Source organism: Acanthisitta chloris, unplaced genomic scaffold, assembly GCF_000695815.1.
Source record: "Acanthisitta chloris isolate BGI_N310 unplaced genomic scaffold, ASM69581v1 scaffold2444, whole genome shotgun sequence".
Classification (NCBI taxonomy): Eukaryota; Metazoa; Chordata; class Aves; order Passeriformes; family Acanthisittidae; genus Acanthisitta; species Acanthisitta chloris.
Window position 1 is genome coordinate 44,007 of NW_008670803.1, and position 19,630 is coordinate 63,636.

At 39.3% G+C, this 19,630-nt stretch overlaps 1 protein-coding gene across 1 annotated transcript in view; it reads left to right on the forward strand.

Moving 5' to 3' along the window:
• The first annotated feature begins 8,855 nt into the window (after positions 1–8,855).
• Positions 8,856–19,630, forward strand: part of LOC103801390 (plasminogen-like) — a 23,903-nt gene continuing 13,128 nt past the window's right edge. The window contains exons 1-5 of the mRNA XM_009073802.1: positions 8,856–8,948; positions 12,158–12,293; positions 14,490–14,596; positions 18,333–18,447; positions 19,293–19,432. Of these exons, the coding sequence (XP_009072050.1) occupies positions 8,900–8,948; positions 12,158–12,293; positions 14,490–14,596; positions 18,333–18,447; positions 19,293–19,432 (547 nt within the window). The 5' untranslated portion in view covers positions 8,856–8,899. The remainder of the gene's footprint in view (positions 8,949–12,157; positions 12,294–14,489; positions 14,597–18,332; positions 18,448–19,292; positions 19,433–19,630) is intronic.

The following is a 19,630-nucleotide window of genomic DNA, read 5'->3' on the forward strand; positions in this document are numbered from 1 at the left end:
AAACACCTGGTTTTCTCCCAAATCCCACACCAGTCCTGACCCTGTACCCATCACTAGCATCTGCTCCCCTTTCTGTAGCAGCTCCAGGAATAAGAAACCAGCAGCCAAATCCAGCTACTGCCTTGGCTAAGAAAAGGGAAAGCTGGACTATGCCTGTGATGATATGAGCTGGATGAAGGCATAGTCTGCTGCTTTTAGTGACCAATTCCACCCACACTCGTCACCCAAGCAGAGCTTTGTGCTGCGCTCTACAACCAGCTAACCCTGGTTAGATGCTTGATGGAGAAAGAAACTATACTCCAGTGGGTGAAGTGGTGAGTTGGATGACATCTGGTATGGTAAACATGTTTGTGAAGCACTTGCACAGAAATCCAGCTCTCAGTTGTGACACCAACAGTTCAATACTGATACAGAGTTCAGGAAATAGGAAATGTCTCAGAGGGCAAGGATGTCTTAGAGGAATGGTGTTGTGGTTTGACCCCAGGCAGCCACCAAACATCAGACAGCCAATTGCTCACTCCCCCACCAACGGGATGGGGGAGTGAATCAGAAGGGTAAAAGCTACAAAAACTCATGGGTTAAGATAAAGACAGTTTAATAGAGAAAGCAAAAGCTGCACACACAAGCAAAGCAAAACAAGGAATTAATTCACTGCTTCCCATGGGCAGGAGGTGTTCAGCCATCTCCAGGAGAGCAGGGACCATCATGTGCAATGGTTACTTGGGAAGACAAATGTCATCAATCCAGATGTCCCTCCCTCCTCCTTCTTCCTCCCACTTTATATACTGAGCATGATGTCATATGGTATGGAATATCCCTTTGGTCAGTTTGGGTCACCTGTCCTGACTGTGTCTCCCAATGTCCCATGCACCCCCAACTTCCTTGCCGGAATGTCAGTACAGAAAACAGTAAAGGCCTTGGCTGTGTGAGCTCTGCTCAGCAATAACAAAAACACCTGCATTATCAACCCTGTGTTCAGCACAAATCCCAAATATACCTCCATACTAGTCACTGCGAAGAAAGTTAACTCCGCTTCAGCCCAAACCAGCATAGATGGGCAAGTGAAGTCAGGTGCCAGGGTACCACTGTTTGGCTTATCAGCCTTGGCAGCTCATGCTTCTGTGCACCTTGCAGCAGGGAGATGGAGAAATAAAGGGCACCTGCAGGTTAGTCAAGCCTCCCAGAACCAAGGAACCTGGCCAGGGTGCCACTCAGAGCAATGAAAAAGGACTGCCACTGAAAGCAGCAGGAAAGGCTGGGTTAGTACTTCAAGCAGTGACCAGAGGAAATTGCTGAATGGGGCATCTTCCAGCAGCATCAGAAATCAACAGACACCCACCTGTCCCACTGGCTCCAAGTCTGTTACCAAAGCTCATTCCAGAATTTTCTGCTCTTTTTCCAATTTTCTGTGTATCACTTAAAAACATACCACTTCCAAAGAGCATATGTATTGATCTTATTGCAGAAAAAATGTCCACCTCCTATGGACCTGTAATCTAAACAAGGATTTCTGTATTTTTTTAGTCATCCAGTTGAATGACTGATTTAAAGTATATTATAAATCCCTGTCTAGTATTTAGGTACTTTATTATTGCTATAAAGAACTCTACAGAGATTGGGATCTATGAACTAATTTGGGGATTTTAAAAAAAACCTACAGGTATCAAAAATTAAAATATTTGCAGACTCTCTGCTTACTCCTTTATATTCCCTATCAATTTTTTATGGTTTCCATTATGACCCACTCATTAATTTGTTTTGCTCATCATGATACTCTTTGAATAGCTCTTCTTTAAAACAGTCTTTCTTGACAGGATTCCTTCCAGGTCCTCAATATTGTTCCCCTCTCCAAGCTCCTGCTCTCCTTCCATCCAGTCTGCTCTTAGTTCTGTAACCCACCACAGCCATAAGAACATGTAACCCTTTTTAAGCATGTGACCCTTAGTGTAGAGTTTCTCACATTAACACAGGCCTCTGTGTCTGGGAAGCTGAAGATAGTGGTGGCTCTCTTTCACCTTTTTCTGTGTGAGCAGCTGAACATGCTGTTACAGGGGAGCCTGCATCAGCCTACAACCACTTCTGCAGCCTGTTGCTGTCATATACCTCAATTAACCTGCGAGACAGGGTTGGAGAAAAACCTGAAGTGTGAACTCAGAAACAGCTCCACTTGCTTTGCCACTAATATAATACACTCTCTAGTTGCACCAGTTTTCTGTTCAAGTATACTAGTCAGTGTGTGTCTCCCTAGTCCTCCTGTAGTGATATTTCCCAAAGGCTTTTCTTGAGCTGTTGGTTCAGTAAACTTGGATGATTTCAGAACCTGTTGAGCGCAACATTTCCCAGAGCACATGAAAGGCTTGCTGCCATCTGGCACTTGGTTTCTATTCCCCATGTACTGTTGTTTTTCTAAGATCTGCCAGTAGTGCTGTTCTTTCAAAAAACATTGGCACCAATTCTGTCTCATAACTGGACGGACCCAAAAATTGTTCCTGTTTCTTTTGGATCCTGTAAGACATTTTTCAGGTCCTATAGGCACTGTCTAACGGAAATTTCTGATATTTGATACTATCTTTTGCTAGTAGATGCTGAGCTGTGCCTGCTGGGGGTCTGCCACCCTAGGCAATGCTATCACCCGCAGAGGTTTTGCACAGTCTGCCTGTAATGCACAGATCCCAGTAGGACAGACATGCAGCATACTTCCCATGGAACCCAGCAACCTCACATTTGTCACTGAAATGATGGTGCTATTGCAGGCAAACCAAAGGCTATTGTTCTTGATTTCAAGGTTTTAATATGGCCATTCTCCCTGGATGCTTTTGTCAGTGTACGTCTCAATACTAGTTGGTTTGATATGGGGTGACAGTCAGTATAACAATTTTCCTGTTACCATGCATCACATTTGGAAATCAGGTTTCTTTCACAGAAATCCATGCTACACAGTAGCAGTCCATCCTCTTGCTACAGGTTGTTCTCAGGGGCTGAAGACTGGCCTTCGCTTTGCAGTATTCTCTGAATCTTCTCTGACTTGATTCCACAGTTATTTGAGTATTTTCTGTGTGTCATTTTTTGACTTGGGGTATTTTTTTAGCGCTTATGAGAATACAACTGAGAACATTACTACAGTTTTAGATGTTCTTTTGCAGCATGGGAATTTGTGATTTACTATCAGGCGTCTTTCCTGGTTTAGGACAGATGTTCTTACTCTGTCACACTTGCAAATGTACCACTGGACAATTTTGTTTTCTCTGTATATTAAGCCTGTAGACAATTGCAGCACTTCAAACCTTCCTGAGTGCTAGAAATGCACTTTTTTCCTGGAAGTTATCTTATACAAGATGTTTCAAGACTAATGGGCAGCTTGTAACTAGGGAAGGTGTTGCAAAGTTTGAAAATCAAGTTCGGAAAAACTTAAGAAAATAACTCCAGTTGCTTACAACATGATCTGTGTATGTTTTTATCTCACTGTCATCCACCTTCCACCCTGATGTTTGTGATGAATCTTATATTTCTGCACTTTCTGTGTCAAAAATAGAACATGCTATGCTACGGTCTTTGGGACACATGGGACGTGTAAATGGCATATCTTTTAGAATTTTAAGTTGAAAATGTAACAGGAGCAAATACTAAAGCTGATCTGCAATTTTTCCTTTATATCTACTGCAAAATTTCCTGATCTTAACTCAGGAGTTTGCACGAAAGTCAGGGAAAAAAGACCCAAATAACTTTTCCAAACTTGTCTTCACCAAACACCAGCTGTGGAATCTAATATAGACACACACACACATATGCAATTTGCCCAATATTAAACTAAATCTGAAGGTAATATTCTCACCTTGCTGACTGAAGTGGCTTGATCACATTTCACACAACCTTGAATGAAATATGGCAACATCATTTGCTGCTTTGCCCTTTTAGCATTTTGTTTCAATAAAATTAAACATCCTTCTTTATGCAAGCTAATGAGTCAAGAACAAGCATGGAAATAAACCTACATGTAAGTAACAAGCAGAAACTACACTTGGAAGCTTCAATATACACTGTGTTGAAAATAGAGGTGGCTTGTCCTTCTTTTCTGAAACTGTCATAGAAGTAAGGAGCTATAAACAGTCATCTTATTTAAGTGACATTTCTAGGCAGCTGATTTCATTACTAGCTGGAAGCATCAGTAAATAAAACACTGCTATACAGATTATTTTACCTAAGTGTGTAAAATAAACAGAGCAGAACAGATGGGGTCTTTGGAGGTACTTGGACAACTGCTGAGTAAAATGCAAAATATCTCCACACATTCTCTGCATTTCTAACCAGAAGTGGAATAGTGGTTACTCTTCTTTTCTTCATTTTCTCTTCCACATTCTGCTGCCAAACAGCCTTCACCCTCATCCAAGGACCCCCCATTAACTCCAAACATTTCCAACAGAGTGGTCAAAGGGTTAAGTTGCACCTTTAGGTGTGAGAGGAAGGACTGCTACAAGTTCAACAACCCTCCCTCTGCATGGGCTCCAGAACAGCAGTCACAGCTAAGTCCTGTGATTTGGAACAGCAGAGAGAGGAACTGCTTGTCTGCTAAACACAAAAAAGCGTGGCCATGACCTGCCATGCACCAGTCTTTGAGGAGCCTGAGTGTAAATGGATACGCACTTTCTTATAGACTCTTCCAAAAAGAAAACAGAACTAAAAAGAAAAGCAGACATACAGGTTGCATTTCAGGCCCTATTATATGCTGCTTCTCTGTTTGCGTTGTGCAGCCCCACATGGTATGGGTAGCACTCGCAAGCAGTTGGTGATGGCAGTACAGCAGGAGAATAACAAAATCAGGAAAGGACAAGTTTGCATGTGGGACATGTGCTCTCACTAACAGAAATGTGGACTAGGCTACAGTGGATCACCACAGTGGTTTTGCTGAACCACTTCTCAAAGCAGTGCTAGTGCTGGGATTTACATTATGGGGCACTCCAACAGGACTCAAAGCTGCCCGCAGGGTCACTGCTGTTTGCCATCCTTTAGCTTAGCTGAGGTTTCTCTGAAGCTCTCTGCCTAGGAAATGAAGAATGCTTTCACCCTCTTGCTTAGCAGTGACATGATGAAATTGTGCCTTGTGTACAAAGAGTTGTAACACACTGTGTGCTATCACTCTTCAGCTGCTTACTTTTGAGGTGGGACCAGAACTGCATTTTCTCCTCATCGCCTCCAGTAAAGGCTGCTGGCAGATTCTCTATGGCACTAGTGCTCTTCACACCTCTGTTAAGGCAATCATGAGGTTTCTGTGTTTTCAGATAATTTTCACAATGCAGAAACACCAGTAGTTAGTTCTTTAGATCTTTCTACTATAAAGATGACATTCAGTTTGCTCACTTCCTAACTTCTCTGATTCTTATATATATTTGGCAGCATCCAGAACAAATTCACATTTCAATGACTAAAGCTTTCACTGCTGGAAAAATATACTCTCTGTATCTCCTTACAGTCACTGTCACTTTCCTTTCCTTACATACTTTAGCATATATGGCCAGAAATTGAAGAGATGAGCTTATCTACCACATCTCCTGCCCTCTGGATTCTTTCACATGCAGAGCAAGGACAGAATTTGTTTTTAACTTGTCTACTTTGTCCTTTCTTGAACTCCTTCCCATCTTACCTACAGCAGCTCCTACTGTTAGAAGCCATCCACATTATCCTTCTGGGGTTGCTGCCCATAGTTCCCTCTGGCTCTGTGAATCAGGGCTCTGTAAGTCTCACATTTGTTACTTGTTCTGTTTGTGTTTGAAAAGAAAGTAAAAATGCCTTCATTATTTCCTAGCTGCCCATGGATCTATGTCATGGCATTACTCTTTGGAGTAATTACATGAGCTCCTTTAGCTCATGGTCACCCCAGTTTTGTCTTTTGAAAATTTCCCTCCTATGAAGATTTTCAAAGGCAACTGACTCTTGCCTTTGGTCCTCGTCTCTTAGCAAGTAAGTGATATATAAGTGCCTGGTTTCTGACATTTCCTGATTGTGAAATTTAGAGAAATTTTATTCAATAAGATGATCGTTGTGTTCTGACATTGTTTGCAATCTCTTTTTGTGGGGGATTTTTCTGAGCTTACAGTAAACCCAATTTCAAGGGTCAACTTCTATTTAAAAAGCCTCCTACTGTTGTTTATATTTTAACCACTGTGCTAACTAATGTACTCTGACACTGAAATAAGATCTGATAAACTTCCACCTATGGGTGGGCCTCAGAGTGATCAAATAAATGAGAACAAACACCACAAGACCAGAACTGGGGAATTATTTAGACAGTGTGGATCTATGAATGGGGAAAAAAGAAAGGATAGGCACAAAAGGAGACACATAAATCAACACTTTAAAAGAGATACTTTCAAAAACAATGCCTTGAGAGGTCACATCCTTGTCACAAGACAGCAGTGAGGACTGCCAGTCTGGCAGATGAAAGCCAGTTCTCCTGTCTTGACATTTTCTTGTGGAAAACTGATAGAATGATCATTTTTGTGCCAGGAACAATTGCTGACAATATTCACAAATCCAGTTTTCCAGGATCAGAATCATTAAGACATAGATTAATTATATTTCTCCAAATCTGCACTGTCATCTTTGAAAGAAATGGCAATGCAAGTTTTCTTTCCTTTCTTCAAAAATAAATCATGAGCTTCCACACCAATGTAGGTGCTTTTTTTATCAGATTTGAGGCAATGAGCTTGAAAGAAGAACCAGACCCAAGCCCAAAAGTGGCAACTGCTATAGGCAATAAGGAACCAGTATAGACTGAAGGAGTAAATGTGGACCTTTAGTATGAGGAAAGCTTGCAAAAGAATGTTTGCTTACATGATGCATGCAGATTTTTCCCAAACTATCCTGGACGTGTGTTAATATACCTTTGGCAACCACAATTAGCTTCTTTGTTTTTGAAAACCAGTAGAAAATGCTAATCTGATTCAAATCTCTAAAACATGATGTTTATCAATGACTTTTACAAATTCAATTAAGACTCAAGGCTTTTCAAACCTCTCCCATGCAGGAGAAACAGCTGCACTCACCCATATATGCAGCTTTTTTCTTAGACTTTAACCACCAGATGTGTAACACAGTAACCCAACAAATACCTCAGTGGAAATGGGGGATACAGAAAGATGGGGAAGATGCCAGAGATGCTTGGGAGGGGAGGGCAGGGCTGAGCAGAAAATAAATTTTGCTTTGGAGTAAGGAAAAAACTACTATGATAATATCTGATGGGAAGAAGGCAGGGGGATTGGTGTCTGTGGCTGGAGACAAGACAGTGGCCAGGGAGCAGGAGAGAGGGAAACCAGGATCTGGAGTAAGAATTGAAAATGGGGTCAAGATTATTAAAACCATGTGGGGCTAAACCAGACTTGAATAACTCTTCAAATCCTCCTTGCTAGTAAAGCCTGCTTTGCATTCTGCTCCTTCATTTTGTCCTTCTTTCCAAGTAAATAATTGTTGCTAAAACCTGATAAAACCAATCCCACATATAAGTGCACTATATCTGACCCATTCTCTCTGTCACCCTTCAAGTCTTTCCCTGAGCTGAGCCCAGTTCCCATCAGCACCTCTCTTGGGCCCATCTGCTTTGTTTCCCTGGATTAACATTAGTGATATCCCAAGTCTCTACAGATAGCCCACACTTTGCTGTTGTTCACAAGTTGCATTCAAACAGATTCAAGCACAGAAGGCAAACCTAAGAATATGGTATTACAGCACCTTACAGGAGAAAAATAGCACAGGACCACAAGCTGGATCAGCTCTAGATTTTTAATATAATCTGCAAAATAGAAGCTAATCTGGTTCTCATACTAGAATTCCTCTCTCATATATTTTCTCCTGCACTCCTAGCTTTATTCCAAGCCCTCAATACAATGCAATTTCTACTTAAAATAAGGATAGTAGATAAGCTCATTAGTTTTTAGAAGGAACTCATGATTATATGAACTCTTGGCCTTCAATTGCAGAAGACTGAACTCCATGACCCAGCAGTGCCCATTCAAGTCTGTTTTCCTTATCCAGTACTCATCCCCCTCCTGCCTCTGGTGAGTCACTAACATATTTGATTCAAAAGTTGTTTTGAAGCAACACCACTGAGCTAACATGCAAGAGGAGCCATGAAATGGTGCTGCAGTGCAGCTTTTCCAAGGTAAAGGCCGCTTGGGAGCTGATGTTGAAATCAGGATAACACACAGATGAGCAAAGTCTGACACCCTCACTGGATGAGTTTGCACATGCAATGTGAGGTTACATGTCTGGTAAGGAAGAACACTAAATACCTATCTATGGCTCAGACCTAATGTTTAAGATTTACAGTATCCTCTTAAACCTGAAGTTTAAATTTAACTCAAATGAAAACTTACTCCCAAATAAAAGAAAAAAAGAAAAGTCTAGGTCAAGGAAGCATAGAGAAGGAATTCTTTAATAAAGTAAAATTAAACTATTTTACACAGTTAATGTTATCTGGATTTTATAATCTTGCTTACAATGAGATTAAATAGAGGTTGCTCCTTATAAACCAATAGGTATTGGGACATCAAGAGAAATGCAAATTCTGCCTGGACACATGAATTCCCATGCTTTCCAGCAACATTATTCCTGTCTTTTCCCTAGCAGAGGAAGACACGACCATTTGAGAACAAAACATATCCTGCAAAACAAGAAAGTGCCTTCACGTTTAACATCATCCAGTAGAAATGATTGAATCTGATTTGGTAATCCACCCAATTCAAGGTTGTTTGAATGGCCACACCATGGCAAGAGGGGACACAGCATGGGAGAATGATTAACTTAATCCTCCTGCCTTGTTTGTTTGATGCTGCCTCACTCCAGTGCGAGTCAATAAAACTTTGTGCACCGACACACACAACTTCCAGCACCTACCAGTTGGGCCAAAATGGGGATTAGCAAAGTCTCCTTTCTCCTTCTGTTCTTGCTCAGCTCAGGTAAGAGTCCTTTGCCTTCTACTTGCCTGGGGGAGACTGGGAACAAATGCTTGCAAACTCCGTGTAGTGAAGGTAGGTTCCCAAATTGCCGTGTCGCCACTTCCCTGGATGATGATGGATTCAGGACTTGTTGTCCAGTGAGAGCTGCTGCCAAACAAAGTGAGAGATGTGGTTGCTCCAGGATTGTGTTCATAACAGACACCAGAAGAGCTGCGGCTCTGGGGTCTGTGTGGGGAACTAATAGATCTCTGCAGACCTGCCCCATCGCCGGAGATGGGGGACCCTTGGGAAGCAGCTTCTCAAAAAGGCTTGTACAAAGTCATGGTTGTCTCTGGTTTCAGCAGCCTTTTATCTTAGGTTTGTTGGTTTTTTCTCTGTTACTGCCAAGTACTGTGATCCTTATTTTGATTGCTTTAAAATTTGCTAATGCTTGTGCAAAACAAAATCACAAAGAAAACGAAAAATAGTTCTACACACTGCAGTTTTAGTCTTTTCCACAGCCACAGTCTTAACAGGAATTTATTCATTCTATGTGATAGAGAGGCCAAAATCTGGTCAGTGTTATTTACTGTAGTACTTTTGCTGTGAAAAGGTATTTTTTTTGAAGGTTCAAAAATTTTTAACACAGAAGAACTGAATAGAGCTCTTTATATATATATTTGGGTTTCATAGATATAAACCTCAAAACCTTAAGCTACAAAGAACTATGAGATTCAGATAACACATCTTCTTTCAGGAGTCTGTATAACCACAAAGCCTGTTTTGTAAAAATATAGTTATGAGGGTGCCAACACATATAAAAAGACCCAGTAAAGTATGTAGTTTAAAAATATAAAGAAAGGTAACAGTTAGGAAAATATATGGGTAGATTTTAGCTAGAAATATTAGACACATGCCCCAGCATAAAAAAAATCTAGATATTATTTAATGTTCAGAATTATCACCTTAATTTACATTCCAGTTTCTAAGCTTTGTTTTTTCAGAAGAACAGCCTCAGACAAATCAAATAACCTTCTCAAATAAGTAAGAATTTTATACAGGGCTTTTATCATCAAAACAATGCTTTTGTTTGCAAGCCATCTATCAAATGGCAGTAAATATTTGCATTTCCAATTAAGGTAGTAATACATTTTTCTGAGACTGTAAAATTTCATAGATATAGGAAAAATGGTAATAAGAAAATTTACTGCATTTTAATTCAGCTTGCATATATTTTATTTTTTTTCTCAGAGTATTATGCCCTGCCATAACAATTATCATAAAAGGGGAAAAATATTTTTAGGAACCAAATCAGTTATGACGTTTCCAATATTTCTAAAATGAAATGCTATAATTATAATGGCAATATTGTTGCAAAATGTAAAACCAATATAGAATTAAGGTTGCATGGAAGCTGTATCATAACAGGGATTCTTCACTTGTTTTTCTTTTCCTTGTGAAGCATTGCAGCATCCTATGATATTATTTTAACCTTGTGTAATGTTTTCTCTCAAAATTCATTTTTAATGTGTTTTCTCTCAAAATTCATTTCCTAATGTTTTTGTTTTGAAATTACTAGTGGAATCAATGATTCCTGTGCCTGTCACATGAAATGTAATTGTATCCTTTTCCACGTATTTTTTTTTTAGCAGCTATTCTTTTCTTCCATGCATGCTGTTAAACTAACTGCCAACCCTTAGGGCCAAACTCTTCCTTAGTCTGCATGCAGAAAAAAACCTCCAGTAACGTCTCTGGGTTAGCAACGGTATGAGAGGAAGCATAATTGGCTTTGATCCCAGTTGTATCAGATCCAACTTCTGGGTGCAAAATGATCTTTAAGAAAATACTTAACTGCAGTCTGGGCTGTCCCTCAGGTGAAGGAGTTTAATACCAGGAGGCATATGAGCCTGCTTCACACTGCAACGGAGCATTACTCGGGAAAAGGAGGAGCTGTTGCCTTCCTCAGCTGGAAGGACATTTCACTGAACACCACAGCGGAGCCCCTGGTCACAGGCCATGGGTCTGAGCAGAACAAGGAGGCTTTTTGTCCCTCATGTTGGCACTGGATTATGGCTGAGACAGACAGAGGTCAGAAAACACGAAGAAGGAATAAGTTCCTCTCTACAGCAGGGCTGTTATACATGAGAGGGAAGCCATGGTCTGGTTCATCCCCTGTATGCCTTTTATTCAGCAATTGCATAAAGCCAGGCACAAAAACACAGAGCAGGACAGATGTGCTGCAAAGACCATGGACCACTAGTCTGTTTGGAGTCAAAACCATGCAGAACAGGTAACTCCCAGAGCCAAACATTTGTCAGAAGAGTCATATGCTCATCTGATAAAGACACCGTAAAAATCATAGGACTCATGCAATTCCATGACCCTGCAGCTGGAAGTCATTAATGTCACAGTGCTGTGAACTAAGCTAAGAATTCAGAGATTGCATAGCTGTAAAAGGAAAAGAAAATATGAAATGGCAAAGTCCTTTACAAGGAGGACTATACGTGCTTGTATTTTGAGTTTACTGTTAGACATAGTCATACTTTTTTGTATCTTTTATTTTTCACACACAGCTGTAGCCCAGAGGTTGTTAGTTGAATGTATTTACCTGTTTAATCTTGTGTTAATTCATTGCATTGGGGGGCAACAACTGCTACCTTGATTATTAGAAGTTCAATACAGGTTTGTTACAAAAATGACAAACTGAACATGAGCACAGTAATAACCCAGGAGACTGAGGATAGTTTGTTTCTTGCAAGAGCATTTGAAAACAGGTGACTGATAAAACTGAAGTCATTCCATGTGGATAGATATCAGCAACGGACAAATGTTGTTTCACATCCTTCCTGAGCCCTATTTTTCCATTGGCTCCAAAACATGAGTGGCCATTTTCTTACTGAAACACCTCACTTTTTTTGATCCTGGGGTTGTCTTCTGTGTTCCCACCATTTTATGCCCTAGGTTAGTGTTACTCACTGTGACTTTCAGAATGATATAAAGCACTGTTTAGGCCACTTCCTTTTCTTGCCTTACACTGGGGTTTTGGTTATGCTACCCTTTACCATACCAGGAAGGAAAGATTTACCCATATTTTGTCACCATTAACCCAATTATTCCAGCAATTAAATGATGATGCTACACAATGAGGTTACAAGGAATTTAACATAAGAGTTTGAAATAAATCATATTAGCATTCCCATTTTCATCTCTTTCTCTCTTTTTCCTTTTAGTGCACGGAACCATCCTGGACCAGTATGTGAAAACAGAGGGAGCTTGGCTGCTCAATCCAATGAAGCAAATTTATAGGGCTAATAGTGAAGAAGAATGTGCGGAGCAATGTGAAAATGAAGATAGGTTTGCTTGCAGGTAATTTTCATTGGCTCTCACATATATCTTTAATTGCAGCTTGATGAAACAATATGCCTCATTTATCAGCAGTCTGAACTGTCAAGGGATTTCATAGGAGTACGTATTTGAGGTTTGCTGGAAAACCAAAAGATGTATAGAAGCAGAATGCCTGGGACTTACAGGTGAAGACAACAGAAAGAGAGAAATTAAGAAAATTATGTTGAACTTTTATTGAAAAACATTATGATGTCTTGATGCACAGCTTGACACACTGAAAATCGGCTTAACATGGTTTTATCAAGACTCTTCCACTCCTTTTGCAATAAAGAGTCATAATAAATTTTTTGGAAATTTAAGACAGCAATCATGATATTGTTTATGTTCATTGCATTACCTATCTTGAAGATAAAAGCATTATTTATTGTTATTACCATTTGCCTTTGCTCAGGCTTCTGCCCCAGGGGATCCTATTGCTTTGAGCCTAAGTCTTCTGGGCCTCCTGCACCAAAGCCTCAGAGCCCATTGAACTCCAGCATACAGTAAAAAACTAGAGCAGTGAGGAGAGATATCCATTACTGTGGTGGGAGGCAGTCCTCACATATGGGACAGGGGGGTTTCTCTTCCAATCTTCCTCAGTTGTTGTTCTATCACTTCTGCAGCATACCTTTTTGAACTCAGTAGATTGGCTGTTCTGCACTTAAAGCTTTTATTCAAGGCAGGGATACCCTGGTGCTGACTTTTAAAATGTGTTTTGTAACATTGTATTTTAAATCAAAAGGGAAAATGAGGTCTATTTTAAAGAGGTGTAACCCTGAAGGATGACAGGGGCTTGCTGACTGTGCCAAGTACTGTCCATTCCCTTTGATCCAGCTTCTCTCTCTGAAAACCACAAAGAGAGAGCAGAGCTCAGGAGGCCAGGAAGGGAGGCAGGGAGGGCAGATCTGTATATTCAGATTATGTATTTACAGTTTGCAGAGGGTCATCATTCCCTTTTGAGGCATTTTCAGACACAGTATAATTCTTTATCTTCTGCCTTGAGTCTGAGTCTACCATCACCTAACAGTGGAATAACATCAGGTTATTGCCTCCCTAATTAATTATGTGCAATCTATTACAATCAAGCAAGAACAGGTGATATCTGGCAGAAAAGGATCTGGAGGGAAAAAGATAAATGTTAGGCAGAGCTTTAAGACCAGTCCAGCACTGCAACATCCTCACATTTGTTCTTCAGACCAAGGAGTTCAGATCAATACTTCAGATTGTTATCCCTCCGTAGCCATGGGTTGGGCCATGCTCATTAGCTACATCCCTACTTACAAATTCAACATTACTGACAGCTTGATGTAATTGGGGATAACAGCCCCTGATGTAGTTTTGACCCAGGACAAACAGCACTCCCCAGACAACTCACGGCCATGGCTGCCAGCAATGAGACCAGATGTGACCCCTCTCCTCTGGGGAGAGGCTGTGTGAATTTACAAGGACAAGCACGCTGGGGCCATGCCAGTTGGTTGCAGGGCTACAGAATGTGATTTCTTAGTATTTTCTTTCCTGGAATAGACCTACCCTTTGAATGCCATGCTACTATTACTTTTTCTGGTTCAGAAAAGTCAACTGTAGGAATTACTCAGCCAGCCAGGAGGTTTCCTTAGATGCTATTGCAAAGGTCACACCATCTGCTCCAGTTTTGCAGCCTTACAGCCTAGGCACTTGCTGAAAAGATAAGTGGCTTCGTCTTCAAAGTGCTTGCATTGCTTCATGTAGGATGATTCAGAACAGCTATCACAAGGTAGTTTAAGGTCCTGGCTTGTTATGTTTTATCTGTTCCTTGGTAACTGCTGCATACTGTAGAATGCCTCACTCTTTGAATGACTACTAATGTTTTCAAAATAAGTTCAAGGTGCCTCGTGCATATATCCCATTCCACATGTTCTCTGCAGTCTATGGCACATTATAAAACTTTTTTATATCCCTAGTCATAACTTGTCCATGTAGCTCCTTTTCAAGTTTGATATGAAGTCTTAGGAGTCAAAATCACCCCTGAAAATGGGAACTGCAATACTCAGTGATTTGTGAAACATCACTTGATCTTAAATATCACTGAACTGTAGTGCTTGCTAAAATTATAACTGAATACTCAAAAATGTGTTCAGGAAAATAAGCATATATTCAGCTATTGTTTCTTACACTGCTCTCTCCTCTTAATTTTAACAGGGCATTCTTATTCACCAGTAAAGATCAACAGTGCTTAACATTGTCTGAGAACACCAAAACAGCAATGATATTCAGAAGAACAAATGCAGTTCTTTATGAAAAAAGAAGTATGTCTATGTCTTTTTTATATGGCATAACTAACTGACATGGTGAATTTTCGTACGCTCTTTTTGTACATATTTTATTTATGATCATTTTTGTCATAGGTGAGGATTGTTTGACAGAAATGCATTTGGTCTCATTATTTCTGAAAATAGGAAGTCTGTCTCTAAAAAATGGCAACTATCCAATTTTTTATCACCTCTTTTAAAAGTCTATCGCCTTATGCCAGATGCAGAGAAACAATTGGGGTTTAGGACTGTTTTTAAATTACATAATTAAGCATGGAGATATTGCTATATACAGGGAAGAAGGAATGTGAGTTTCTTTCAGTGTAACCTGAGTTCCAGTTTGTTGCTCTCTGACTTTAGTAATACACAAAGGAGAAAAGATCTCCTTACTGATTATTCAGAGGTAAGATGATGTGGTAAACAGAATAGGATGGCTATTGTTCTGTGATAAACGACTTTATGAATATTGCCTTTGACTATTTGCTGATTTGTAACTTTAAAAAATTGGAAATGCTTTGGAGACTATTCAGAAACTGGAAACGATAGTATCTACCAAGATGTTTGTCTCCTTCAACAAAGAAAGGTGCATGAAAAGGGAAAATGAAACAGATTCTCAGCTGCTGCAATTCATGCAGTGATTTCGATAGATCCGTTTCTAACCAGAAGTCAAGAATCATGATAGCTACAGAGTAGGTACCCATGAGCTCCAGAAAACTGCATTCTTTCTGCTCTGTTGGCCTCCAAAGACTTGTGGGATAGATAATGCTGTGTGTGTAACAGCTGCAAGAAGATTTTAGATAGTAGTTCAATAGCTTTAGCTGGATTGCAGCTAAACATTCAACCAAGATTTTGTGCAGGCATTGCAGATATGAAGACAGTAAGTTTTCATGGGAAGGGTGGGTAAGCACTGCACCAGATTGCCCAAAGAGGGTGTGGAGCCTCCACCCTTGCAGATATTGACTGGACAAAGCTCTGAATGGCCTCACCCAGCTCAGAAGCTGGCTGTGCTGTTTATGGAAGTCTGAACCAAAGACCACTGCGGGTCCTTTTCAGCCTGATATTTTCTGAAGCCTACAGACGGCTGCATTTATATATAGAACTGAAGAGGTAATTTAATGTTTAGAACATCAGATATTTTTATTATATCCAGAAGCAGGTGGGAGTTTCCATAAACCATGATTAAGTAATGCTAGGAAATCTTCTGCAGTTCCTACTGTAGAAAGAAAACTGAATGAATCAATTGGCAGGTAACAAAGTTAAAAGACTGAATAAGTAGCTTATGTGTAAATAATCATATTGATTTTATTGGTAAATAATCAGGGGCTAGACTGTTATTTTGGTTTATTTTTGAGATGACCTGTGGATTTACTGAGGTTGGAATGTGGTCCTGCCATATTCAGTGAGGATTTGTTACTACATCTTTTGAAGTCATAGATATGTATTTTAGCTTCTTGATAAACAAAACCTCACCAGTAAAAGTGTGACATACTGTTGTTTTATGTAATCAAAATGTCAAAAATTTGCACCTCTACCTACAGAAATCAAAAGATGGACCTTGATATCATGAATGTCAAAACACAGCCTATTGTGTATGTGTCAGATGGTTTCTCTCTTGCTCATCTTTTTATCTGCAGAGCATCTCAATTAATTATTTATCCATTCTAAAGATACCATCCATTTAATGTATTGTTACAAGCAGAACAAAAAATGTAGCTTTTACCTAGGCAGATCACATCACTGTCTCCTGCGGCTGCTACTGTCCTGATACTTCAAAGAAATTCCTTTCGTATGCCCAGATACTTTTGCTTTTGCAAGAGTGTTTTTTTCAGTTGAATCAATTACTTGGTGAGACCTAATTGCATATATCATTGCATTCAAAGAAACGATGACAATTAGGGTAAAATTCACAATTTTATAAGTTTTTTTACCCATGACATATGCTATAAAAGAGAAAGTTAACCTTGTCTGACTTATTGAAAAGGCAATAAGAATTAAAGTTGCATTTGGGAATTGTTATCTACATATCTGTTTGTAAATAGTTAACCCAAGGGGCACAGGTTGAGTTTGGGGATCTGTCATCAGACTGAAAAAGCCCTAAAGGTTATATAAACGGTCAAAAGTTTATGCAAACAAAAAGAGTCAGCACTTGACTGATTCAACATTCAGTAATTAAGGGTTTTAATGTCATTTTATTGCAAAATTGTTTGAGGGATCTAAATGGCTTCCAGTTTAAGTTTCTAGAGTGAAGTTGAAATAAAAGTGTGCCTAACAGTACCTCTGTAATTCCAGATCTAAACTACCTATTGGCCCACAGAACAGCTGGACCTTATTTCAGATTCAAACATTAGCTCTTTTCACTTTGGGCAAGACAGATCTGTCATAAATGGTATTATTTATCCAGATTTCTGTTCATCTTCTGCTTGTATGTTAACTTTGTTTTAAGTTTGATGCTGAGAAAAACTGATGCAAAACTGCGTCTCCACAAGTACTTGGTTTGGACACGAAGACATTGAGGCTAACCATTTCAAAGATAGATTGCTTCATTGCAGCTAGAAAGGAGAAACTGACTGATTAAACATGCTCTGTACACAGAGAAATATTAAATGAGTTTCCTGCTTAGTGTCCCAAGACAGAGGACATGTTGCCTGACAATGACTGTCCCTAAAGTGCAGATACAGAAGCTCTGAGGGAATGTGCCAAGATTTGAGTTCCTTCAGCTGTGCCTAGGCAGAGATACCCCTTGCAAGTCACCTCTCCCCTCACAGTCACCAGCTCTGTGCTGGGGAAGGTGATTGTTCAGTCCTCCCAGGAAAATCTTAGAGGTCGCAATGGGGTTATGTTTGCTCCCACCACCTGGAAAAAAGAAAAAAAGGTACAACATTGAGCTTTCAGTTCTCATTTAATTTAACAATTGATAATTTAAAACAATTTAATGTTTTAAGGCTATTAATACAAACTCAAGACTTATTCAGCATTAAAATTCTCCTCATCTTATACAGAGACAGGATTTCACTGATAATTCTTTCACTTCTTATTTTTCCTTTTTTTATCATGAAGGTAGTATTAAATTCCAAAATATAAGAGTGCAAAAGTACATATAATACACACCTTCAACCAACTATCCATTTTATTTTGCATAGCAGAGAGTCATTATTTTAGGATATCATGAATTAATTAAATCTCATTCATCACACTGTGAACTTTAATGAAAAAATGCCAACTGCATTTATAAGAACATTTTCACAAATGCTTTTATAAACTGGTAAAATACTATGTGTGTGCATCTGTGATTCTGTCCTGTTATCTTCACCTGAACTCAGGTGGGTGTATTTAAATGTTTGAGATTAATTACTGTGCATAATTATAATAGCATCACAGGGTGTAGTGAAAAGAGAATGTGTTTCTATTTTGTTACAGTGCCTATTAAATGTTAAAGACATATTTTAATATTTAAATATGCTCAAAAAATAACTGGGTTATGTCATACTTGTTTCTCTGGAGTTCTGGTTTGGAAGATTTTAGCTTTCACATAACTTTTTTCAGTCCTAATTAATTCATCCTACACATTATATAACTAGTAGGTTTCTACAATGTGATCTGTCTATTTTGGATGGCAGAAGAAAGTCAAAATATGACCAAATGTATTTAAAAGTATAAGTGTGAAGGATTTTGTATATGCTAGAATCCAAAGGACATGTCATTACATTGATTAAATAAGCACATATCATTTCAGTTTATCTTCTAGAATGCAAGAAGGGAAAAGGAACAGATTACAGGGGAACAGAAGCCAAAACTCAGAAAGGTGTGCGATGCCAGAAGTGGACTGATAATGCCCCACATAAACCAAAGTAAGGCCTTTTTGTGTCTGTTTATATGGTCTTCTTTCTGAAATTTTGTTAAGCCATGCATGTGTGCTAATTAGCCTTGTAAGAAATTTGTTTGGTGTTAAAAGTCTTCCTATAATATATTTTTCCCAGACCTATCAAGAATAAAATAATTCTCTATTCTGAGTTGTAACTCAAAGACTTACAATTAGGCCTATATGATCAATAGAGACATTGTCAGCCTTGGCAGTTGCATTTAAATTTTGTGGTCCTTACATGAGCAAAACACGAGATGGGGAAGCATCTGGTTCTGCTGAAATCAGAATTTTCTATTTATCTCACCAAGGCAATAACTTCTCTTGGCCAAAGGTATAACCTGCATCAGGTGGAGTAGAGGTACAACATTTTATCAGTGAATCCACAATAAACAGGGCAGTATTTCTTGTGTTTAATGAAAACTACCTAACTGGGTTTATTTAGTCACCTTCTATTCAGATGGCATAGCCTTCAGGTTACAGAGTACTCACATTTCAGCAAATGTCTTCTCAGTGCATCTCCCAGGAAACATGTCCAGGAGGAAACTGTTCACTGCACGCTACATGGTACCTCGGCCGAGCAATAATTACTGAAACTGAATAGCTGAAGTAAATGCAAGTATTAAAGATATGTGTATGAATGACCTTAGAGGTGCCATACTTCCTGAAGTCTATAGCTATGACACTTTTAACTCTTCAGCAATGGCACACAGCAACAAGTAGGAGCTTTCTAAAGACCAACATCTACAAAATGGTCCTCAGATAAAGATTTCATTTTTAGAGTCCAATTGGGTCAGTTTCCTTATTCTGCAATCCCATTTTATTCTGTTCCAGTTACACACCTGAAAAATATCCCAATGCTGGACTGGAAGAAAACTACTGCAGAAATCCTGACAATGATGAAAAGGGACCCTGGTGTTACACAACAGATCCTGATACCAGATTTGATTACTGTAACATCCCTGAGTGTGAAGGTCAGGATATACATACTGACTTCTTTCCATTTTTGTGAGATATCTACAAGACTGTGAACTTATTAAGACACTTTTATATTTAATTGTTTTCCCAAACTTGATTTTAGTTCAACCTGAAACTCTCCAAAGACATTTTCAACAGCAACAAGGAAGATATCAAAAGACCCTTAAAATAGCTATACAAAGTCTTTTCTTTCC